This window comes from Monoraphidium neglectum (genome assembly GCF_000611645.1).
Source record: "Monoraphidium neglectum strain SAG 48.87 unplaced genomic scaffold scaffold00063, whole genome shotgun sequence".
In the NCBI taxonomy this organism is placed as follows: domain Eukaryota; kingdom Viridiplantae; phylum Chlorophyta; class Chlorophyceae; order Sphaeropleales; family Selenastraceae; genus Monoraphidium; species Monoraphidium neglectum.
The window spans coordinates 17699-42300 of record NW_014013565.1 but is presented as its reverse complement, the minus strand read 5'-3'; the positions used below and the strand labels follow the sequence as shown (position 1 = coordinate 42300).

The 24602-nt window shown below is 60.6% G+C and overlaps 5 protein-coding genes across 5 annotated transcripts; 3 read left to right on the top strand and 2 right to left on the bottom strand.

Moving 5' to 3' along the window:
- Window positions 1–1774: 1774 nt before the first annotated feature.
- MNEG_0736 (hypothetical protein) lies at window positions 1775–2868 on the top strand (the record flags this gene model as incomplete). The annotated part of the gene is made up of 4 exons (XM_014050788.1): window positions 1775–1900; window positions 2177–2248; window positions 2438–2722; window positions 2857–2868. The coding sequence occupies 4 exons, from the start codon at window positions 1775–1777 to the stop codon at window positions 2866–2868; spliced, it is 495 nt and encodes a 164-aa protein (XP_013906242.1).
- A 1389-nt stretch (window positions 2869–4257) lies between these two features.
- MNEG_0735 (hypothetical protein) lies at window positions 4258–4880 on the bottom strand (the record flags this gene model as incomplete). Its single annotated transcript, XM_014050787.1, has 2 exons — window positions 4258–4470; window positions 4728–4880. The coding sequence occupies 2 exons, from the start codon at window positions 4878–4880 to the stop codon at window positions 4258–4260; spliced, it is 366 nt and encodes a 121-aa protein (XP_013906241.1).
- A 3788-nt stretch (window positions 4881–8668) lies between these two features.
- Window positions 8669–13576, top strand: MNEG_0734 (hypothetical protein; the record flags this gene model as incomplete). Its single annotated transcript, XM_014050786.1, has 13 exons — window positions 8669–8742; window positions 8821–9058; window positions 9241–9393; window positions 9650–9736; window positions 9918–10020; window positions 10235–10548; window positions 10766–11004; window positions 11330–11470; window positions 11772–11877; window positions 12043–12190; window positions 12671–12903; window positions 13139–13244; window positions 13410–13576. The coding sequence occupies 13 exons, from the start codon at window positions 8669–8671 to the stop codon at window positions 13574–13576; spliced, it is 2109 nt and encodes a 702-aa protein (XP_013906240.1).
- Window positions 13577–14805: 1229 nt separating this feature from the next.
- On the top strand, window positions 14806–18969 carry MNEG_0733 (hypothetical protein; the record flags this gene model as incomplete). The annotated part of the gene is made up of 6 exons (XM_014050785.1): window positions 14806–15024; window positions 15109–15292; window positions 15417–15701; window positions 16074–16213; window positions 17877–18038; window positions 18880–18969. The coding sequence occupies 6 exons, from the start codon at window positions 14806–14808 to the stop codon at window positions 18967–18969; spliced, it is 1080 nt and encodes a 359-aa protein (XP_013906239.1).
- Window positions 18970–19192: 223 nt separating this feature from the next.
- On the bottom strand, window positions 19193–20423 carry MNEG_0732 (hypothetical protein; the record flags this gene model as incomplete). The annotated part of the gene is made up of 3 exons (XM_014050784.1): window positions 19193–19386; window positions 19549–19734; window positions 19883–20423. 3 exons carry the CDS (start codon window positions 20421–20423, stop codon window positions 19193–19195), a joined length of 921 nt encoding a protein of 306 aa, XP_013906238.1.
- Window positions 20424–24602: the final 4179 nt, after the last annotated feature.

The following is a 24602-nucleotide window of genomic DNA, read 5'->3' as shown; positions in this document are numbered from 1 at the left end:
GCCGACAAGCCCCCAGCTTCAACTCGAGCCGCAGCCGCAACCCGGCCGCTGCCGCTGCTTGCGCCACCCGAGCAACCCACCCATCGCCACAGCAGCGCAGCTCAAACCCAGACAAGCTCAAATGCTGATGCTGGCCGGGAAACCATGAGGGGCTCGTGACTGCGAGCTCAGGGGCGTCAGACCAGGTGCTGTGCCAGTCCGCGCGCACCGCACGCTCCATACCGTCGATGACGTCATCAATGGTGTCCGCCGCTGCAAACTGCTGTCCCATAACCTGCAGCGCAACCGCCTGCTGCACCTGTACCGCCGCTGTATGCAAACAGATCAGGGCAGGCCCGCTGACCTCCCCGCAGCGCTGGCACAGGTTGTGGCAACGCACATTGGCGCGGGCAGCGCACCCAAAGGGCGGCTTCACTGGCCTCAACTGCGCTAAGGCAAGAGCTGCACATACAGAGTGTTTGGCTCTGCAAAAGAGCGGCACTCTGACGCTCTCACTGTCCTGCGGAGAATCGGCAGACGCAATGTTTGGCCGGCTGTCGAGAGGGTCAAAAAGGGTTGGTGCGGGTTACGCGCGGGGTGGGGCGGGGGTCGGGCGAGGGGCAGTTGCCATGCGCTGGACGAGCGTGGCAGAGCATGCATGTATGACAGAACGCCTACGATTTCTTGGTGCTGGAAGGCCATCATGCATGGCATGGGGGGCCCTTGCTGGCAAGCGTCTGCATCTCTGCATCTCTGCAGCTCAGAGCAGCGGGGGCGATCGTGCCGACCAGCTGACCCTTCACAGTTGGCCTTATCAAGGGTGACTTCGATTATATGATCTCATGATTGAACTGGACCATATGCTCGCAACTGACTGCTTTCACATCATACTTATTCGAAACTAGGCGCATGACTCTTGCTGCCACCTCGTCGATGTTGCAAAGCACATATTCACCCAGCCGGTCTTGAAACAGAGTGTTCTTCAAAGTCAGTCGTTCTGTTGAGCCATGCATTCGCTCGGCGCGGACGGCCTGCTCAGCTGCAGCAGCAATGTTTGCCCACCGCTTTTGCGGCCAGCTCGATGCATCCGGGCGACGAAAGCGATTGACAGCTGCTTGTTCACCTTCAATCTACCTCGCCGGGCGCTGTTTGGCTCGCGGCTGTCGAGTGCCTGCACTGCCGCCGCCGCCGCTGCCGCTGCTGCCGCCGCCGCCGCTGGCCCACCCAGTTGTGCCAGGCGCGCCTGCGCGTGTGGTGCTATGGCCAGCGGTGCGGGCGGCAGCGGCAGTGGCGAAGACGAGGCGTTCTATGATCAGCTCTCTGACGAGCAGCTGAAGCGCTGCAGCTATGCACGTTATGCCGCCAGGCGCAAGCGGAGGGTCGAGGAGCGGGATGCGGCGCGGCTGACAGAGGATGAGCGCATGCGGCGGAGCAAAATAGGGGAGGCCAACAAGGGCAGGGTGCCCTGGAACAAGGGGCGAAAGCACACACCCGGTGCGGGGGCAAGAGCAGCCTGCTGCAATGGTGTAAGCGCACTGAAGCTCGATTGTGCTCGAGGCGCGGTGGTTCATGCCAGCGAGCTATGCAGCAGGCATGCCGTCACCTTGACGGCAGGCCGTGACACCTTGTCCCTGCTTGGCGCAAACAAATTGAGGGCTACACGCACCTTGTGCCTCTGTGTGCCGGCGCCGGTATGCACGGTCTGCCATCTTTTGGCGCACGTCTCACGCCCACTTGCCGCTGTCGCCTTTGAGCAGAGACAATTGAGAAGATCCGGATGCGTACCAAGCAGGCTATGGAGTCTCCCCAGGTTCAGCGCAAGGTGGAGGCCTGGGTGGAGACGCGCGTTGGAGTGGAGATGCCGCCCGAGATCAAGGAGCGCATCAGCGGCTCGCTGCGCAAAAAGCTGCAGAAGAAGAAGGTGCGGCGCGCGGCATGGGGCAATAGTTCTTGAGCGTTAATTTCTGCGGATGCGCTCTTTGCAGCTGCTGTGCAAACGCGTCATGCCGTGCGTGGCCCCCTGGTTCAGCAGCTGCCAGGTGTGCAGCTCAACTGTGCTTGGCTGTCGCGTCTCAGGGCGCCTCCTTTGCTCACGTGGAACTTGACATAAGCTGCTGCAACTCAGTTTGCGTCGTCCTGCGCTATCCCTTGGTGCTGCTCGCCCAATCAACCCGTATTGGTGCTGCTGGCACCCCAGGCCGAGAAGACTCCCGAGGAGATCGAAGCCGACCGCGAGGCGCGCCGCGAGCGCATGCGCCAGCAATGGCAGGTGCGTGCAATAGAGCAAAGGGCTGACGAGCTGATGACACCCGAGCGCCTCCGCACGCCCTTAAAATAGTTCCATACTTGAACTGGGCCGTTGCATTCCAGGAGGTAGGAGCTGCCGAGCAGTGTCTCAAAACTCAGACCATTTTAAAGGCGATGCGTCTCCTCACCCCTTTGGCACCACCCCCCTCAGAAGCCCGAGTACGCCGCGTCTGTTGCCGCTAAGCTGAAAGCGGCAGCTGAACGCCGCCGCGCCGCCCAGAATGCCGAGCTGCAGCGGCTCGCCGAGGAGGACCCAGGGTTAATGGACAAGGTGCGAGGGGAGGAGCTGGCCAGGCAGCGGGCCGCCAAGGCGCGCACCAAGGAAAACAAGGCGGCAAGGCTGGCGCGGCTGATGCAGGAGGATCCGGAGGGGTACCGGAAAGCTGTGGAGGAGGAGGAGCAGGCGGCACACGAACGCCGCGAGCGCCACAACAGGGTGCGGCGCGAGCGGCGGGCGGCGGCGCGAGAGGCGCGTGAGGCGGCTGGGCTGACGTTGGGAGCGCGGCGGTCAGGGCGAACGGGCGGCGGCGGTGGCGGCGGTGGTCTGGCAGCCTCCTCCGCCCCCCGCAGGCCAAGGGTTGAGTCCCAGGGCAGCAGCCGGGGCACCACCAAAAACAGCAGCAGCAGCGCCATCAGCAGCAGCAGCAGCAGCAGGCGAAGGGCAGCAAAAGACGCAAAGGCGGCGGCAGATGAGGCGGAGGAAGAGGACACGGGCATGCCTCTGGTGAGCAGTGGCCGGTCTTTGCGCGGCAGCAGCACAGCAGCTGCTCCCAAGCGGCCGCGCACCAAAAAGGCAGCTGCTGACGGCGCTGACGGGAGCGGCGCAGGTACCAGCAGCAGCGGAGAGGTAGGCAGCAGCGGCAGCGCACGCGCGCGACGGGCGGCGGGCAGGGCCTCGGCCTTGGCAGTGGCTGAGGTGCAGGCGCGGATTCAGCGGCTGCAGGAAACGCGGCAGCTGGTAGCACAGACTCAGGAGGTTATTGAGAAGCTGCAGGGGCAGATGGGCGCGCTTGCAAACAACCCGCAGATGGAGCAGCGCGCTGCGGCTGCGCTGGCACAGGCACGGTTGCGACTGCAGGCTGGCCAGCAGCAGGTCGTAGAGCTGGAATGTGGCATTCCACCGGGCGTGGTGTGGGATCATCGCACAGGGGTAGTCCAGGAGGTGCGGGACGCCGAGGGGCTCTCACGAGACCTTGGCAACAGTGCTGCGGCACTGCGGGGCGCCAGCAGAGGAGGGGGCCCTGCTCACGGCCAAGCGCAGAGCAACGGACATGTGGTGGCAGGTGGCGGCGCAAACGGCGCAGCGTGGCTCAACGGCATGGGGCCCAACGGGGCTGAGAGCAGCGAGGCGGTCAGCAGGTATGTTGCGGCGGCGCCAGCAGCGGCGCTTGGCCCGCGGCTGCAAAACATTTTGACTGGCGCTGACGACGGGGTACAGCACCGCAGCGGCGGCGACAGCACTTGAGTGTGCATAGGGCAGGAATCCCACTTGTTATGCTGATCATCACAACCTGCCTGCAGACCAATCAGGTCCGGCTGTGTTGTCAACAAGTGCCCGTGCGGATTGCATTGATTTCATTCGTGGCATGCAGATCATGGCAAGGGAACTTGTACAAAGTTGTTCTGTGTATGCCAAGGCTGTGTCCGCTTGCACATGCGGCACATAACAATAAAGGACGACGACCCAACAAAACAGTATAATCGGTGTAATATACAGGCGGTGGTACAACGTAGGCGGCATGTCCTAAGCTGGCGCTCCTGCACAACCGGCGCAAGAGCAGCCAAGTGTGGTGGCGAAACGGCAATCAGAAGCACAAGCATTCAGGGACCGCGGATGGCACCCAACGGTCGATAGCAGCAAAGCGTCAACTGTGGCTGTTGGTGCTTGCCTGCTACACATTTTGCATGGTAGCGTCAACAGGCATCGCCTCAAGAGCCGCCTTTTTCGCCATCTCACCCGCACCGCGCCGCTCACTCCAGCGTCTTCTCTGCCAGCCGGCGCACGCGGCGGTTGTATGCTACGCGGTCCGCAACATACTGGTGCGCTGCCTCGGGGTTGGCAGGACTGCTGCAGTTAGGGTCTGTCAGGAGTGATTGGATGGACGTGAGTAGGGTGCTGACGCTGTGACATGGCGACCAAGCATCCTGCAGCAGGTCCAGGCAAAGATGTCCGTCAGAGTAAATCTGCAAGGAAGCGGAGGAGACACGCGTGAATCATGCTGTGTGCGCAGGAGAGTCACATTGGGGACAGCAGAGTGGCTTCGGGGGATATTCAGCATGGTGCAAAATGTCCAGCTATGAGCTCTGACGTTGGCTGCTGCCCTTAAAATCTGCCAGTCGTAAGCGAGCATGCCGTTGCAGCCACGAGCAGCCGCCCAAACTGTTGCCGCAGCGCCACCCCACGCCCACAGCAAGCTCTCACTCCTCACACACAAGCTCACGTTTGGGTGCCACATCTCCGAGCAGAACCGGACCCGTGGCGGCCGGCTGGGGTACGCATCTGTGAACGTGAGCTTCAGCGAGAAGATGCCGCCGTCAAAGGGGGAGTCCGCCGGACCCAGTATGGTGGCGGCCTGCGGGTGCCAAGTGAGCATGTTGACTGCAGAAGCCAAGTCGTGCGCAGTGCAGTGTCTGTGCATGCAGCAATTGCTGATAAATCTTTGGCTGGAGCACGCGGCAAAGAGCTTCCCGACTGTTGCAACATCCATCCTGGGGTGGTCCCAAACAAGATCTTCGGGTGATGTGGACGCGGTTGCGGGCGCCCTCAGCCGCGCCTTACCCAATTGAACAAATCATCACCCTCGTTGTTAGGGCTGGCGCTACAGCCCTGGGGCACAGGTGTTGTCAATTTGTGTGTGTATGTGAATCGTGAGCATGTTGTGCGTTGTGTAGGGGTTTGGGGGGATGGCGATGGGGATGGTAGTGGGCGTGTGGGGGTGGTGGGATGGACATGAGGGGGATTGGTGTGTGCGTGTGCAAGTGCACGTGCGCTGAAGGGGGGGTATTTATCCGAGGCCGTCGCAGGGCGCCTTTCTGTACAGTGCAAGCTGTACATTCCACGAGCCTGACACCACCCGCAGGACGCAAGCGGCCAAGCAGCCCCCAGCCAGCTGGGGCGCAACTCGGGTGCAAGTCATGCTGCAGGTACACGCCACGCTGACACACGTATTTGCAAGCAACAACGATCCGCTGCGCCGCTTGGCCCTCTCCCCACCTCTGGCGGTGACGTTTTCATGTCCCTCAGGTCCGCCATGAGGCGCAGCATGGCTGCAGACGCCATCCTGTCAGCAGATTGCTGCTGCTGCTGCTGCTGCTGCTGCTGCTGCCGCCGCCGCCGCCGCTGCCGCTGCTTCTGGGAAACACTTCCAGGTGCCTGCTGAGCCTGCGGGCGGCATGTCGCCAGAAGCGACATGAATTCAGGGCAGGTTGAGTGCATGAGTGCAGCGCGAGTCAGCGTCCCCAGGGCGCGCTGCGGCACAAGAAGAGGGTGCAGCAGGTTGCATGCCATGTGTCTACTTGCGTGAGAAACCCGCAGCTGCGAGGTGGCGGGCCGCTGGCGCTGTGGTTGCGCTCGGGCGCGGCTCACAAAGGACAACGAAGCTGCAGGTCTCAGAGATGGCAGGATGCGAGTGTGTGGTGCAAATGATTTCGTTGTCTTGGTGGTAGTAGCAACCTGGATTCTCCCTAATCCATCAAAACACAGACAACGGAGACTGTGCTGTGCGGTCCAACCCTGCACCAGCCAGGGCCTTGTGGGAGAGGTTTTGTCTACTGATGTAACGTTATACGTGTGTTGCGTGACGAGTGTGCATTTGCGTCTGTGCAAGTAGCGTCTACACACCAGCGACGTGCCGTGCACCAGTGCAACACCTCCCCTCCCACCTTGGAGAGCAGGGATTTGAGCGATATGGGGCATGCTGCAGTATTATCAAGGATTTTTATGACACATAATCACCCCAGAGTATGCAGGAGGTGACGAGGGCTGCTTTACCGGGGGGCGCTGGCCGCAACCGAAGACACCGATGTGGCCATGTGGGCACAAAACGCGTGGGGTATCCATGCCCATATCCGGTCAACGGCATCCATGGTGGCAACCATTGTATCGAGTTAGTGTACACGCGCAGGTGGACAGTGTATGCACCGTACAGGCCCTGTGCGCGCGGGTCCTATTGCGCGCCGTCAAACCTTCTTGGCTCGGCTGATTGGAGATCTCCTTTAAAACGTCAGGATGGCTGCATCAAGGCGCCAGGTCAGGACACTCGCTCATTCCAGTAGGAATGAAATAATGGCTGGTTTGAGACCGGATTGTGGCCAGCGGCCCCTATTCCTGCACCTGCAAGATTATGCAATTGAACAGTGCTGCAACCTCCAGACCAAAGCTTGACGACTCTGGTCGCCACCATTGCCAGTTGTAGACCCCATGAGACCCGGCTCGTGAAAGTTTCATCAAAGGAACTGTGGGGGTTGGAGCTTTGTTTGGGCGACAGGGGGCCATCCTTGATCCTAATCTGACAGGCACGCTATGACCCCAATCCAGCACCAGCGCCCAAACATGATGTGAGATTGGCCAAAAAGTTTCAAAGGTCGTGCACGCTCTAATTGGCGAAGCTCGCTGGGCACTGACCTGAGACGGCGACCTGTCACGCGAGTCAGGTCACCACCGCGAGGTGCTTGACATGCAACAGCGAATGCGCTGATGTTGGACAGCGCAACCCGCCTTGAAAGGCAGGTGACTGTCCGCTGCACCGCGCACTGCAAGTGCCTTGCAGCCGCATGGCTATCCTTGGCGAACCCGCCCTCTCCTGAAGCCACCGCTGCGCAGAGCAACGTGGGTGCTGCGTCTCTGTGCTACGTACAGTCGTATGCGCGTGGCCGGCCACCAAGTGTGCGCCGACAATCCGCATGCGCAGAGTGGCAATCTTGCAGCTCTTTTCCTCTACCTAGCTGCTGGCTGCATCACTAGTACTGAGCATAGCATCATTGCTTCCCTGTGTAAGCCTCAGCGTTGTACTTTCCAAGAATTGAGTGACTAATATACAAATCAAGGACTGTGCCCACCACAGCAAGAATCGTTGCAAGTCAACGTGGGTGGGCCGCACAAAATGACAAAACCAAACAACAATCCGTAATCACACTGACCAGTGCTTTCAGTGTCCCTGAAATCCACCATGTAAACATCAAACAAGCAAAGATGCTACTCAACTCCACATTGACGATGTCATAAAGATAGAAACCTGTCACAATGCTTGTGGTGACGATACTGAAGGCCACGCGAACGGCTTGTGGGGCTGAGTGCTGACCGCAGGCAACAGTGCAACAGGGGCGCCCATAAACCCTTTGTGACGCCCTTGCACGAATACACACAAGCAAAATGCACCACAGATGCACACCACTGTGCCATGCAGCGACAAGGAACTGATTGTTAACGTGTGGCGCCTGGAGTAACCACCCACCATGGGCCCCGCACACGGCAGATGTGACGAGGAGTGGTGTAGATCAAAGCTGTTTGTAACTATAAGAAAAATCACCGAATTCGCATGCATGCAGTGAGGAGCACGTCGTTACACTGGTGACTGGAGGAGCCCATCACCGTAGACACCCACACGGCAATTGTGGCAAGCAGCGGTGTGCACAAAGCGAGTGGGGTATCCCTGCCCGCCCTTATCCCCTCCACTGGTACTCGTTGATACACCAAATCACCTGCGCGGTAGGCGGCAGGTCGACCGCGACCGCACGAAGAATCTTATAGTGTGATAACCTTCATGGTTGCACATTGCCAGTTGTCCTATGGCTCTTTGCAACTAGGTTGGCATGCTGGCCGGCGCGAAAAAAAACTAAAAAAACTGAGATAACAACGAAAAACTGCGGAAAACTGCGGAAAACTAATAAAAACTACGAGAAACTACGAAAAGCTAACAGCAGCTACGCAAACCCACGGTGCATCGAGCCAGATCACTCAGCGATCTTGTATATGTAAATGATGATATGTGTTTTTTTGGTTGTTTTCGTAGTTTTTCTAGTTTTTCTAGTTTCTGCGGCAGCACGCCGGCCAACATGCCAACCTAGTTGCAAAGAGCCATAATCATGCCTGCTGGTCACATGAATGAGTCACTTGCGCAACTTGCGACGCCATGTGCTTGAATTGGCCGCCCAGTACCGCATTCTGTGAGTGCTGTCAATTTGGCAGACATTCATGCGTTTCATGTTCACTCCTATTGGGCTCGTTGTCGACAACCAGCAAGTCAGATCAGGAACAAGCGACCATCCCAAGCACGCACCTTCTATGCCATGCAGGACTCGCTCATCTACGTATAGATAAATACCGTCATCCTTTTGACCCAGCAGATCGCTGCTTGCGGCACCCAGGCAGCAGCCCGCCACCATGCGCTTCCGCGTTGAGATAGAGCTCGCGGACTCGGAGATACCTGTGGCCACAGAGATACTCCAGGTTATCAGGTGAAGGAAGTGTGCTTGGCGCTCGGCCATGATGCGTGACCTCTCGGTCGACTGATCTTGCCCCGGATCTGGCCGCAGGCTCCTCACCGAGCACGTCAAGGGGTCGCAACTAGTTGTCAATGGCGTGCCATCAGCAGCACAGCCTCCAGCAGGCCAGGGGCTGGCCCCTGCGGCGCTTCCTGCAGCGCCCGCAGCAGTAGCAGCAGCGCCGCCGCCGGTCGCGGCCAGCACAGCATCCTCGGCGCAGCTGCCGCTGAAGGAGCTTGTTCGCAGCATTCTTCTGCGTGTCACGCCAGATGGCGCGAACGCTGAGCAGGTGCGGGCTGGTGGCAGCAGAGGGCTCGCTCACGACAAACACAAGCACATCGTACATGAGTAATGGGCGCGTGATGGGCTAAGCTTCCTCCTTTCAGTTGCCCTCAAACCTGCGACCGCGCACCCCACTTCCCTACCCCCCACTGCCTACCAAGCACCTCTCCTCCCAAACCCTTCATTCAGGTTGCCAAGGAACTGGCCACCGCCCTGGCCACTGCACGACAGCAGCACCCCAGCGGGGGCGATGAGTTCATGCGCACACTCCCAGAGGAGTTCACAGAGGCGTTCACGGGGGTGGCTTTTGATCCCTCGCTCCTCAAGGCGCAACGCGGCTCGGTGGGTGGGGCAGCCAGCTCACAAGGCTGGCAAGTCTTTGTGCAAAGTTGGGTAGCCGTGGCGTCAGCAGCGGGCCTGCCGCTCTCACAATCTTGACGACAGGGAGAATCCCCCCTCCGTCAAAATGCATGCTGCTGTCACCAGATTCCCTGCGAGCACAATAAGCTCTGCTACTCTGCTTGCAGGTCTGCCTTCTCTCCTCCAAGGCGCACTGCCTCCCTCCCCTCCACGCCCGCTGTGCCCCCCACCCGGTCAGGCGCCGTTCGTGCGCGTTCTGGCCGCCCTGCCAGACCCCTACGGCAAGGCGGTGTCGGGACTGGTCGTCAGGAAGACGTTGGGCCAGGTGCATTATTTGATCTTCTGTTCTCCGTAGTTGGCTCCAGCCTGCAGTGTGCTGCGAACGCATGCAAGCCGTGGTCGCTTCAGCGGCTCAAGGAGGGTGCAAAAGGCACATGCCGCTCGCCCAGCTGAATGCAAATCACGCCCTTCAGCCCAGCCCCCCACCCAACCTTCACCTGCGCCAGGTTACAAAGAAGCGTGCGGAGGATGCGCCCCGCGACAGCTTCACGTTGCAGGCTGAGGCCTTTGCCATGCTGGCGGCCATGGGGCTGGTGGCCAACTTTGATGGTGGGCACTGGTTGCGCAAGGGTTTGGGCGACAGGTGCATGCGGCAACCGCTTGCGACTCCATTTTGTGCTGCATGCCAACCAACAAGTGCCTGTTGCTGGGACTGCAGACCAAGCCTGGCACACACGCCTTCGGATTTGCTCACGCTTGCCCTTGCCCCACTCTCAGTCGCCCGATGTCACGTCCCTCACCGCACCGCCTTCACTGCAACCAGGCGCCCTGGTCAGCATGGAGCGCGTGCTGCGCAAGCCAGAGAATCGTGCAGCAGCTCTTGACACGCTCTGCTACGTGGTCCAGCAGTCGGAGGCAAAGCTGTCGGGTGGCGCCGCCAAGAAGGAGACCCTGGCACTGCTGCTATCCAGCATCGACGGGCTGGGCGACCCCCGCTGGGCGCAGGAGACAAACTTCCTGCGCAGCAAACTGCAGCCGCTGGTCCAGGGCGCGCCGGCGCCCGCGCCGGCGCCGGCGGTGCCAGTGCCGGTGCCAGTGCCGTCAACGCCGGCAATGTCTGCACCACCGCAGCAGCAGGTGTGGGCGGGTGCCCATGGGGCGCGATGGTTCCCGCAACATGAGCGCCTTCTTACCACGTGAACGCTGCCTTCAAGTCTGAAGTGGGCATTAGGAAAATTGGAAATGCGATCCAGAAATTGGCGGCACCCACCCTGACCTATTCTTCATTGTGCCACCCCTACTCTTACACTGCACTGCACTACACCACCCCGCACCGCACCGCACCGCACCGCAGGGCGTGCCAATGCCGGTCCCTGTGCCGGTGCCAGTGCCGGTGCCCATCCCAGCCCCTGCGCCGCCGCCGGCGGCGGCCTCTGCGCCTGCGAGCACGCAGCTGGTGACCAACAAGTCGGTGCCGCTGGCAGCCGGCTCAATCTTCTCGCTGTGCTATGAGCCCAGCAAGCAGCAGCTGGTGATTGGCGGCAAGGACACGCCGCTGACGGTGGTCGGCCCGGGTGGAGAAATTGTGCAGCAGTGAGTCCTGCTGAGAATTGTTTTTCGGCCTGGGATGGAGTGCGCCAGAGTGTGTCTGGGGCCGCCTGCTACACTTCCAATTGGCTGTGGCTTTTTCGGCCTAAATTGTGCAGGGTTGACAGGTTGCCATGGTCCAGGTCAGCGGGGCTGCAACTCTTTTGGGTCTCTGTGCTGGCTAGATGTGCTGAATCAATTTTGGTGAAGCCCAACCCCAAATTCTTGAGTTCTGGCCTGCACAGCAGGGGGTCGTGCAACCTGCACCCTGCCTGCGAATCCTCCTGGACACAGGCCCCTCTCACCGTCCTCAACTTACCCGATCATGCAGGTTCCAGCACCCCAACCAGTTTGTGTGCGCCGTGGATGCCTTCCCGCAGCATCACATCGCGCTGGCGTCGCTCTCAAGCGTCCCTGATACTGGCGTGTCCACCGGCATTGCTGTGTACAACTCCAACCCCTGGGGCATCAGGTGCGCATGCGTGAGGGGTGCACATGCCATGGCAAGGCGGGGAGGGCTTCGCGGGGTGTTCAGTATGGTTGAGGTGGGACGATTGTGGGTCGAGGCATACTTTATACGAGAGGAAATGGGCGCAGTGCACTGGAGCGCGCCATGCGTGTGAGACCTAGGCGCGTGCTTTTGCTTCACGCAGTATCTGATGCACCTCAGCTTCCCGGGTCGGCACATTCTCTCGGGCGCAAGCACCAAGAGGGAGTGTTGCCGCTGTCCGCAACGCCCCGACGCCCTTGCGCCTGGAAACCCCTTGCCGCAGGAGCACCATCAACCGGCCAGGCACGGAGATGCTGGCATGCCTGCGGTGCCTGCCTGGAACCAACACCTTTGTCACCGGAGAGTCCTTCAAGACCGCGACGCCAGAGGTGGGCGGCCCGTGCTGGCCAGGGGGTGCAGCGGGGTGAAAGAGGGCCGCAGGCCAGCTAGACCGCCGCACAGGCTTGCGCCCTGTGGCGCACAGCCCGCTGGACCCCAAGTTGCGGACATACCAGCACGACTGTTTTGACCTGACCACATCGCCCCATTTGCAGGTGTTCACGGAGGCAGTGTGCATGTACGACCTGGGCAGTGCGCTGTCGTCGGGCGTCAATGCGCAGCCGCTGCGCACCTGGACCGAGCACACAGACCTGGTCAGCTGCCTCTCGCCTGTGCCAGGGTCGCCGCACATGTTCCTTTCAGGTAGGGCCCAGCTGTGATGGGGGACCCGGCTGCGCTGATTTGCTGTGGTGTTTGCAGGAACAGTCGGCGAGTCTGTGTGTGTGTGTGTGTGTGTGTGTGTGTGTGTGTGCGCGTGCGCGCGCGCATGCGAGCATGTGTTTGGGGGGGGGGGGCGTGTGTATGTGTGTTGATGAGCGTGCGTGTGCGTGCTTGCCAGTACGTGCGCGCAGGCGTCGGCACGATAGCACGTTTTTTTTCCAAGGCGGCTCATGGACCATGTGTGCATGTGCTTGCAGGGGGGTTGGTGGGTGGCATTGTTTCAGTATGCACATACACATGAGCAAACTTATGCCCGGTGAAAGTGGGTTGGTCGGGAGTGCCAATGGCTCGGGAGTGCTGTGCGGCACATCAAGGTCCTGGTGCCTGCAACTTCTTACCCTCTCTGCTGGCACGGACGTCACACCATCCCCGCCCGTGTTGCCCTGTCTATCTCTCCACCAGGCTCCCGGGATACGACGATCAAGGTGTGGGACACGCGCCTGGAGCGCAGCGCCGGCGCTCTGCAGCACACGCCCCCCAGCCCTGCAGCGCACCACCTCATGGTCTCGTGCATAGACGCCGCGGCGGGCGAGGCGCTAGTTATCAGCAGCAGCCTGGATGGCACGGTCTCGGCCTGGGACCTGCGGCGGATGGCGGGGCAGCCAGGTGCCGCGGCACCGGTGCTGACGGTGCAGGTGGGGTTGTGTGGGTCGGTCTGGAGGAGTACAGGGATGATGCTGTGCCGGCAAGTCTTTGAACAGCAGCTCTTTTCGCGCCAATCGTTTCAAGGTGACTTTGTTGGCGACGGTGCACCTCACTTTTGGCCTGAGGTGTGGTGTTTCTGTGCAGCTGGCTTCCATTGCCTAATTACACTTGTCTTGTTTGTTTAGCTACTCCAATATCCAAACCCTTCCCTCCCACATCTCACAGGTGGACGGTCAGGCCGTGCTCAAGGTGGCGCTGGCAGACACGCCCTACCCACGGCTGGCGGCGGTGGCTACCGTGGCGGGTATCTACGCCCTCGACCTGCAGCCCTGTGAGTTTTTTTGGGCCTGCGTGGCATGTTGCGTGTGTATGGGGAGGTTATGTTGTCAGCTTGTGGCCAAGCAGGGTCACACGTCCCAGGATCTTGCTGACGCTTCGTGTGTGGTATGGTGACTGCTCCTCAAAACCTGTTTTACGCCGCCTTCCTCATCCGCAGCTGGCCAAGAGCTGGTGGTCACCAAGGTGGTCCAGGGCACGCTTGCGTCGGACGTCACCAGCCGCCAGTTCAACGACATCCGCTGGGGCCGCCACCAGGGACAGCCCGTGCTGTTTGCAGCTTGCAGCGACCGCCCACGCGTCGACGTGCTCAGCGTCCTTGTGTGAGCGTGGGCAATGGCAGCCCGCGCAGCAGCAGCAGCAGCAGCAGCAGCAGCAGCATGGGGCGTATGCTAGGGCATGCGGTGCGCCTGCTGGGGCTGAAGGCAAATGTGCAGGTCGTGGGCGGTGGAAGTCCGCGGCGGTGGGGCAGAGCAATGAGCAGTGTCCACACGCATCTGGGATGATGCAGCTGCGCCGCCGCATGTGTGGCACGCGCGTGCGCGTGCGTACTTTCGAAGGCGGATGCCAGGCACGTTGGGGCCAAGGCTTCGCAGCAGGAGCAGCAGCAGGTGTGCCCGGCCGGATCACGGCCGTCAGTCATTTTCAAAAATTGAACAACACGAGGATGGTAGCTCGCCTATCCGCTTGCATGCTTGCATTTTTCAGCGTACGTAGTGAACGAGTCGATTGCTGAGATCAAACTGGATGTGCGGATGCTTTCAAAGTGGTATTTGTGTCACCAGTGGTAATTGCCGACGGCGAGGGGGCCAGAGTTGGTGCCTGCAGCGGGGCGCGCGGGGGCTGGCTGGGACGTAAATCTGTCGCGTGTGCCTTTGTGCCCACTGCGTCCTGTGGCGCCGTCCTCAACCGGCGGGCATGATGTACCTAATCGTCAGCGGTGGCCGGTGGGCATGAATTTGACTTCAATGGCTCAATACTTGTCACAATACAGGACATGAGAGCACGAGCCTTCACTGCAAGCACTACGGAACTGCAACTATAAGCAAGGCGGTTGGGTCAAGAGCGCGCATTATACGCACACCTATGGCAGGTCCACCTCTTTCTTTGCAACAAGCCTGGCCACACCCAAGTCCCGGGTTCTTTCAGTCAAATATTCAAGGATTGCTCAGTCTTTGGGATGTTTCAGGCGCTTGGGAGCGGCTGGGCGTGTTTCAAAGCTCTAAGGACCTGCCATACTACAGCATACGCATTTGAAAGTGTGCGGCAGCTTCGCGCCAGGGTGTCGCATCATAGCCGCACCTAGGATATCAACGCCTCTGCCATCTGCAGGTTTCAGGAACACGCGCACTTTCATCTTGACACGTACCTGCGCTCGCCCTCAGCAGCCCGGACAGAGATCGTGGGCATGGCCGCATGTCCTGGCGCCTAGCCCGCGGTCCCTCACAGACGCTACTATGACAAGTCAAAATGATGATCTTCTAGGCCACGGCCTTGAGTGGTGGCCAGAAAGCATTCCTCTCACTCTGGACGCTGCTCTTGGGGACCCTGGCCTGATGCAGCAGGACCTGCTGGGTGGCCCTCCTGGGCCCATGCATCATGATGAACAGCACGAAATGTTGCAGCAGCAGCCGCAGCAGCAGCAGGCACAACCCCAGGCGCAGCAGCAGCAACAGCAGCAGCACCCGCAGCAGCAGCACCAGCAGCACCAGCACCTGCCCGGCAAGGCCGCCTTTCCCCCGGGCATGGGTGTGCCTGGCATGGATCACTTTCACGTAAGCGGGGATCTCGGGGCGCGTTGAGCTTATGGGGCCTTGCAGCAGCCCTCGCGTGATCTTGTCCGTCACTTTTCCCCGCAGGGCACACCCTACGGCATGCAAGCTGTGCCCATGCAGCCAGGCCACTTTGAACATCTGCTCAACGCAATGCCCGTGACGGGTCACTCGTTGAGCTCGTCGTTCGCAACGGACAACGTGCACATGAGCGGAGCCCAGCCCACGCTCTATCTGGCCGCGGGTTTCAACATGGCCGGTTCCAAGCCAGGTGTGTTGGTGGCGTACGTGTGCGCTGGGCTGGGGAAGCAGAATCGACTGTGTGCATCGCCAGCGGTCCTCGAAGCAGATGCGCCCCGCCAACAAGGTCACTGTGTATTACGCCTGCGCTGCAGGCGTGAGTGCGGCTGGCTCGGCTGGCGGCGGTGGCGGTGGCGGCAGCAAGACGCGCCTGCGATGGACGCCCGAGCTCCACTCGTCATTTGTGCGCTCCGTGCAGCAGCTGGGAGGGCCCGACAAGGCGACGCCCAAGGGCATCCTGAAAGCCATGAACATGGATGGCCTCACCATTTTCCACATCAAGAGCCACCTGCAGAAGTACCGCCTGAATGCGCGCGTGCCCGGCGCCAGCAGCGTTGACGGTGGCAGCGATGGCTGCGCGGCTGGGGACTCGGCAGAGGGTATGAGCGGAGCAGTGGCGGGCGGCACAGCGGGGACAGGCGTGGTGGGGGCGGCACGGGGTGACAGCGGAGAACTGAACTCAGCGGAGGGCGGGGTTATGACTGCGGCGTCGCTCGCAGCGTCGGTGCCACCCCCGCCAACAGCTCTCGGCATGCCAGCAGGCCCAACGTGCACCCTGGCAATGGCAGCAGAGGGCCCCCTGGCAGGCAGCAGCTTGATGGCAAGCAGACAGCAGCAGGCCGAGCAGCAGCAGCAGCAGCAGCAGCAGCAGCAACACGGGTCGGAGCAGCCACATTCAGATGCAGGGGCGGCTGCCACCACCTCACGGCAAGCTGGGGCTGCTGTCTCGGGCTTGGGCGTCAACGTCGCAGGCAACAGCGGCAGCCGACCGGCCTCTGCAGCTTTAGACGGGCTGGGCAGCGTCCCCGTGTCTGCCCTGACGCGCAAGAATCTGGAGGACGCCTTGGTGCTGCAGATGGAGCTCCAGAAAAAGCTCCACGAGCAGCTCGAGGTGGGGCCTGCACCTGAAAGACATGGGGCGGTGCACACATCTTATCTATCTGACGTCTTGTGTGTTGCGCTACAGCTGTGGTCTCCGCCGGTGTCCGCTTGCCATGACATTTTGAGTTCAGATCTGCCTACCTCTCCCCCCAGGCTTGCTCCAACATTAAGCGCTGTCACACATTTTGTTGTCTTATCGTCCTGCCCCTCTCCACCCACAGTCCCAGCGGCAGCTGCAGCTGAGCCTGGAAGCTCACGGCCGTTACATAGCCAGCCTCATGGAGCAGGAGGGCCTGGGACACAGGTTGCAGGACATTGCCGGCATCACTGCACCCGGGCCCGCGCCCGCCAGCGGTGTCGGACGCGCGGCAGGCGTGACCGCCGGCGCTGAGGCGTGCAGGATTGCTGAGCAGGGCACGGGCGGGGCGAGATCGTGCACACCGGCATGCAGCGCACACCAGGCGGGGCCGCAGTCGGGGCCGCCGCAGCCACGGCCTCAGCCCCTGGGCCCTGCACCTGTGTCTGACACAAGTGCAGAAGCGCCGAACATTCAGCAGCAGCAACAGCAGCAGCAGCAGCAGCAGCAGCCGGCGGACTCTAGTGAAGCGCCTTCAGAGTCAGAGGGTGTCCCGAGCGCGAAGCGAGCGCGGTTGCGCAGCGTGTCTTGATGCTATTTGGCTCAAGCAGTCGAAGCCCGTGTTGTTGCGTGCAAGTGCAGAACGCATCGTGTTGATGCTTGGTAGCTGCGGCTTAATTGCTTGTTTCAAGGCTTTCTGCGCTGATGCCAGGGGCTGCTGCTGCTGCGATGTCCTCCTATGACACCTGCCATGAGCAGCGCTACTCACTACCATCCTCATCCGTGCACCCGGTTGCCCCTCCCTGCGACACACAGCGCATGCTTAGGGGGCCTGTGCTCTCGGCATGCGGTCTCATGGGATACCTTACACGGCGCCTGAACTGCATGACTCTCACGCCTGACGGTTTGCTGCACCTGCTTTCGCCCACGTCGTTTTCGTTCGCACCTGATCCCCAGTGCTGTTGTCGATGGAGCGCTAACATGGGGTGCAGGCATGATGCGGGGCTGATGACAGCCGCATAGCTGCCGCCATCTTGGTGGCTGCGGTGGAATCAGGGTGTTGCCTGTAGTTGGCACATGTGTTTTTTTTGTGACGCTGTCGTACGGTTTTACTTGTTGCCCCCAGACCATGATGGCCCGCCCAAGGCTAAACCCGTGACTTGCATTATTTTCTCAAGGGCATCATAGACTTTGGCCCCCACTGGCACATACACCCAACACGAGTGGCGGCCGTGCTGGTCATACATCAGCCTCCACGGGCACAGGGGGCAGCATGCAGCAAGCCCGCGCAGGCCAGGCACGCAGCCCAGCCTGGCTTTTGAAGTTGTGACAACGCTTTCCCTGCTGAACTGAGCATCAAAACTGCTCTTATTGTACATGACACCAGGGTAACAGGCATTTTCTGCGCACACTCTATGTTGCGGCTGGGCAGGGATGTTGCATTACATTATGCGACCAGGTGTCCAGCCAGCTGTTGGTTAGTCATCAGGCTAGGGTACCACCCAGGCTGGATCAGCAGTTCCAGGGATGACATGTTGCAATGCGTGGTGACCTGTGGGTATCGAGGTCGAGGAAACCCCAAGTCAGCGGCGGGCAGCTCCTGCTGCTGCTGCTGCTGCTGCTGCTGCTGCTGCTGCTTATGCTGCTGCTGCTGCTGCTGCTGCTGCTGCTGCTGCTGCTGCTGCTGCTGCTGCTGCTGCTGCTGCTGCTGCTGCTGCTGCTGCTGCTGCTGCTGCTGCTGCTGCTGCTGCTGCGGCTGGTGCGACGGCCGCTGGGTTGCCACCTGCCGGTGCCATGTGTCTGCTTGGTTGGGATGCGACTGGTCTTCCTTCGGAAGCGCAGCTGCTGCATCGCTGATTAGCTTTCTGATTTCAGCCTTGCGCGCTGCCCTTGGTGTACCAGCGTGGGCCATCTGCGGGGCTGGCGGCTGCTTGAGGGGTCTGACAGCAGCTGCTGCAATTGCTGCGACACTTTCAGCGCCAGGGCCGCCGCCCAGCCCTGCGGTTGCCGCGGCCTGCAGCGCCCGCACCGCCGCCGCCTGCAGCTGACGCTGCTCGGTCGCCGCCTCCAGCTGCCAGCGCGCCGTTTCAGCAGCAAATCTGGCGGTCTGCACCTCAAGCTGCGCCCTGTGGTCGCAAGCGGCAGCCTCCAGCTGGAGTCTGAGTGCACATAGCTCTTTGGATGCTATATCTGCCGCGGCATTCCCACCCGCCTGCATGCCATGGTCCCGCTCCAACTGCAGGCGCAGGTCTTGGAGGGAGCTCTCAGCAGCTGCCATGCGAGCCTCGCACGCGTCTGCACGGTCATGTGCCTCCTGCAGGCGACAGGGTTGAGCGCAGGCTTGGCTTGGTCGGTTCGGTTGGTGAGGATGACAGGAAATTGCTGTACTTCACATCATCACAACAAGGTTTGCTGCCCTAACGCAGGGACGGCCAGCACAAATATTGCATTGCGCGGGAAAGGCCGATACAACTGGCAGTCTCAGGGCCAGCGCTGTCTTCTGATTTGTGACTGGTTGCACACTCACGCACCTTGGCATCTCGCTGCCAGCCCTCTGCCAACACCTTTTGCACAGCTGCATCCTTGCTTTCCTGCTCCAGCTGAGCCTGGAGCCGCGTCGTTCCTGCGACGGCAGCGTCGCGTGCAGCTGCAGCTGCGCTGAGGTGTTCATCTCGGGTGAGCTCTACTAGCTTCGTTGCATCCGCGAGCTGGCGGCTCAGGTCCTGCATCAAATGTATTTTGAATCTTCAGAAAGCTTGTGTTTGTGGGGTGGTGGTGGTGTGTGTGCGTGCGTGCGTGCGTGTGTGTGTGTGTGTGTGTGTGTGTGTGTGTGTGTGTGTTGCTGCCAGAATTCGGGTCAATGTTGGCCTTAAGTGCATGCATGCGTGGAACTTGCAGCAGCTCGGCCTGCTGTCACTCGGTCGCCACCTGTGCGTGCGCTGCATAGTCCCGAGCCGCTGCCTGTGCCGCAGTCCGCGCCTTCTCGGCTGTGGCTGTTGTGCGGTTGGCGTCCCTGAGTCGCACTGCCAGCAGTCCTGCCTGCTTGTGTACAGTTGCCAGCTCAACGTCCTGGTCGCTGCAGCGCTGCGCCGCAACTGCCAGCTGGCCTGAGCGTGCCATGCACGGCGCGGTCAGGGATGATTAAGGGGTGTCAATACATCAAACATTTTGAACGGAGTGCGACACTTGCTCCTGGGCGCAAGCCCAAGTTTCCATTCCACGCAGCCCCAGTACCCTGTCATGTGCATGCATGCTGCTGGGGAGCGCACCTTCCAGCCCCACAATTTGCTGCTGCAGGACGCCCATTTGCTGGTTATGCTGGTGTTGCTGCGCCGCCAGCCGCTGCTCCGACTCCCGCATCCTGTCCGCCTCACAACGCTTAAAGATGTCGGTCAACTCGCGCAGGCGCTCCGCGTCGGCCAAGGCCTTGGAAAGCGCATCTGCCGTCGCCACCCCTGCGAATGCCCCATCATTGTCGGTGCGTGCCCAGACGTCCCCATTTAGGCTTCACTGCAAAGTCAGGTGCAAACAGTCCCCAAACAAACAGCCCCATCTACATCTGCCAGCCTACCCGTAGCCCAGCCCGCACATCTCCGCACCCACCCTCTTTTTGCAGCCGAGCCATCTCGCTCTCCAGCCGTTGTCGCTCCCGGCGTGCCGAGGCCTGCTCTGCTACCAGCTGCCGCAGCTGCCCCCGCCCCGTGTCTGCCTCGCCCTGCGCTCGGGCCAGCTGCTGCCGCGCCTCCTGCAGTGACATGCCCGTGAGTTCTGCTTCAGAGGCCAGCGCGGCAAGCTGCTCCCGGGCCGCGCTGAGGGCCTCGGCTTGCTGCTGACTCGCCAGCTGGAGCCCAGCCGCCTCGCCCTCCGCAAACTCTGCCGCAGCAGTCAGGCGGTGTGCCTCGGTCTCGAGCGCGGCGTTTTGCTTCTCCACGTCCACAATCACGGATTGCAGGTCACCTGCGGTCTGCTTGGACTGTGCCAGCTCTGCGTGCAGCTCATCAACGCGTTCCTGCAGGCGGCGCTCCAAGCTCTGTGCGTCCTCCCTCAGACGGGCCTCCGTCCGTTTCGCCTCAGACCGCAGCTGCTGCTCTGTCCGAGCGGCGTCCTGTCTGGCAACATCAAAGTCACTTTGGAGCATGGCCATAGCCGACTTGGAAGCTGCTTGTAGATGGGGACAGTGGTGTGACGAGGGGCTCGTTGTACGACGTCTTGCCATTGGGCAAAGCTGGTTGACCTGGATCCCAGCTCCTGAGCACGAGGGACACACGCAGTGGACATGCACAATGCACAACGTTTGGCATGTTGAGGAGTTACATGTGTGTCTGTGCATCATGCTTACCTGCAAGTTCCTTTGTCACAGCAGCATACTGTATTTCCAGTCGCAACTTGCGTCCCTCCAAGCAGCTGCACCGCGCATCAGCCTCGCGGATGCGCGACAACACCAGGCACAGCAGTGTTTCCAGGTCAGTGGCCGCTTGCTGGACACCTGGATGGCACGCAAACGGGGGGCATATGGCACATGTTTTTCGCTCGTTTTTCGCAGCAGCAGTGGCGCTGTTGTGCAGCTGTTGAGACTTACCGCTCTGGGGTGCAAGCTCTGTTCCGGCCAAACCCAACGCACAATACCTGTGCCAACCAAGATGCCCACCTGGCCACGATGAGGCAGTGCTGTCCAAGATGTTCAAAACCTATTGAGAGCATGCGTGCAATTCAGGAGCAGACAGCAGTGCTTGTGTGATAAAGCACAGTACCTCAGTACGGTATGCAGCGCAAGGGCGCCACACCACAGCAGCACATGAGGGTGGATTTGCCCTGCACCACTAACCGTCAGCCCGTCGCGCAGCCGTTTGGCTGCAATCAGCATTCCGTTGATGAGATCTTGCGTTGATATCCCGTCCTCCGCATTATCGCCTGATTCATTCGGTTCGGCCCCCATCGCAAAGTCAAACAGCGTTCAGACTCCGCAGGTGAAGTGTTTTTCGTTTTTACAAGGCCTAAGCATATTACTTACCGTATTTGCATGCGCAGGGATCAGGTGCCACGTGAAATGCAGCTGCCTTCCATGCACTTTCTTGATGGTGTCCACCACCCTGAAGCTCAGCCTCTCAGCCTGATGGCATGATCAGGACACATGCGCTGCATATCTTTCAAAGTGCACGAACCTGATTGCGCCTGTGAGTAGTAGCATTTGTGCAACACAAGCTGGCGAATCCGCCATTGCCGTAGGGCATACGCGTACATGAGTACAGCGTCCCCACAACACTGATGCAATGACGGTCCTTACAACGCTGGGCACGAGCGCACCACAACAGCAACACAAGATACGATTGCTTGTCAAGAAGATGGGCCCACAGCTGCAAGACCTCTCCCCATCTCACAAGTCATAGTGCTGCCGCCTGGCCCTCGCTGGCATGGTCCCCACAGGCTGCCTCTGGCGTTCCGGGAACGTACTGCGGGCCCCCCGCAGCCGCTGTGCGCGCCACGCCCGCCAGCAGGTTGTGCCTGACAATCGGCAGGCAGCGCACCACCAGAGCAAGTCGCGCCAGGGGCATACGGTACAGAAAGCAGTTCTCCACGGCCTGGTTTCGGGCCGAAGGGTTTGAGTAGGCAGAAGGGGTTTGTTCTCGTGGGTTTCAGGACGGTTAAGTCAATTGGGCTGGCCCAATGCAATTGACACTACATGGTCAACAGCCAGAACAGTAAAGCACGCGGTCGCATGGCGGTGAGGATGGGCAAGTCATGGAGGCCGGGCTCTGCTCAATTGTTGGTGGGAAAAGTGCAATAGCACGTCAGGCCACCATCAAAATTTGTGGCGGCCTCAAAGCTAGGACTGACGCTTGCCTGGAGGCCAAAGGTGTAGCAGGGGGCCACTGGTAACGGCGGGGAGCAGCTGCTGTGCGATTTGTTGATTGGTTTGTTGAGGCCAAACGTGCGTGCCAGCGTTTCCACTGGAAACTAATTATGCAGTCGAGCCTGCGCATGCAGGTGAGTCCCCAACATCAGCCGGGCACGCGGGCCCATATCGGCCCCCTCACAGCCTGGCATGGTGCCTTGCCCACCTCGCGGCGCCTCCATTTCCAGCTGCCTTCCGCAGCCCCAGCCTCAGCCCGTGGTTCGGGTGTGTGTGCGCATGGGGTGGCGTCCCGGCCAGCTCCTGCTCCTGCTGGTGCTCCAGCCACGCTGCCAGGTCAAAAGGGGCCACCAGTGCGGGGCCCTGGATGGTGGGCCCGCCAGGAAGCACGCCCCGGAGCGTGGCTAGGTGACCCTCCTGCGGTGGGTCAGGCAGCAAGGGAGGTGAAGGTCGCGCAGTGGGGCAGGGGGGCTGGGCCACTAGTGCCGCACAGTGATTTGGCTCGTGACGTGTCACATGCGGAATTGTTATCGGGTGAGCTGGGCATTTCAAATGATGCGGCTTTGCTGACGGCAACACAATTTTGGGGGCGTGACACAGCAATGGAGTTGCAACGACACACTGCGCCAGACTCACCTGCAGGAGCCAGATGCTGTCTGCACCGGCTCCTTCCCAGCACAGTGTGTGGCCTGTGCACAGCGGCGCCACCTCCAACTGCGCCAGCACATGGTGCGCCTCATCCTTTGAGACACCAGACAGCAGCTGCAGGCCCAACGGGGTCACTTCCTGCAGTGCATGGATAGCGGCGTGTGTGAAAAGAGGCAGAATACGCGCTGGAAAGGGCTTGGAAACAAAAACCAAGAGTGCAATGGTCGCAGTCGGTAGGAGCAATTTGCATTCAAAGCAACAGAAGACGTGAGGCTGCCAACAGGCAACATGCTGCGCTCCAGCGCTCGCTCACTTTACAGCTGCAACCAAGCCCGTCAAAACAGCGGAAAGGGTCAAGCGGCTAAGGTGGATGAAGGACGCTGCGTGGAGCGTGTGGCGCTTCCGAGCAGTACGTGCGTCCTGCTGTCATCTCATTCCTGGCATGTGCTCAAGCAGCCAGGCCCCCCTTACCGGGTGGTGGCGGAAGAACACCTGGTAGAGCAGCTCGCCCCTCAGCTGAGCAGGCAGCTCAACCAGCAGCTTGCCCCATGTGGTCGCTACCATTGCGTGGTCAAGCCCGGGGCCCTGGTAGAAACTGGGATAGTAGTGGACGCCAGCGGGCGGCAAGATGTCAGGGGGCATCATGCAGACCACGTACCAGGAAGATGCGCCACAGCATCAACTTGGGGATAATAATTAGGAGAAGATCATTGGAACCACGGACCAGAGACTGTGCTGAAAACAGTCAAGACAAACAGGCGCTGCTGGGGCCAAAGCAGGTCTGGCTGGCCATTTGGTCATTGCTGACCACAGGCTAGCCCTCAAAACGTCCCAGCCCACTCACGCCAGCAGCTTGTCCATGACTTCGCGTGACGTGGATTGCCACCGCGCCCAGGTGGACAGGGTGCGGCCCCGCTCGCGCAGCAGAGCGATGCGTTGGGCGCCCTCGTCCTATTTATTTGGGGGGGGGGTGGAATTTTCTCTTGGGTGAACGCGTGACGTGAGAGTGGCAAACGGACATGTACGGGGGGACACCAGAGGGGTGAGGAAGTACCGGGAGCACTTCAGGAAGATACAGCGGCCACGGCGCACGTCCATGCTGCAGATCAGTGCATGTGACAGCACCACTGTGCCATGCTGTGTAAGTGCAAGTGCATGCTCGCAAGAGCCATGACGAGGGCGCTCGTGCGTTGCTGCACTGGCGTGCGCACTTGCAGGGCCGCCTCAAGCAGGACGTCAACCATTGACTTGACTGAGAAAGCGATGAAGGTCACACCCTGTGACATGCCGGGGACATGTTGGGTCACAAAAGGTGCAATCAGAAAGGAAAAAACAGCACAAACTATGGGGTTGGCATCAGGTTGGACTCTTCCAACAAGCACTAGCATTCGGCTTGTTCAAGAGCCAAGCGCGCAACGTGCTCACCGTCAGAACTGTCAGCACGACTGCCATCTGCTCGAGCGCTGTGCCACCGCTGATGTCACCATAACCGACTGAGCCAATCATGTAGGTGAGCAAGAGATGCGGACATGTGTAAGAGGAGAAGTTGCAGCAGGATGCTCTGGTAGCTGATACAAACGTGGCGTTCCCCAGCATCAGATTTCGAGGAGCACACGGTCAATGCAGGACGAACCGAGGTCAAAGGCGCAAGCCGCAGCGCGTGGCCGCTCACCCGTGCAGGCTGTCACAACAACAAAGTAAATGGCCCTGAGTGTCACGGCATGAGGTGAGCGCAGGGAAGGGTGGTCGATGTGTGTGTGTGTGTGTGTGTGTGTGTGTGTGTGTGTGTGTGTGTGTGTGTGTGTGTGTGTGTGTGTGTGTGTG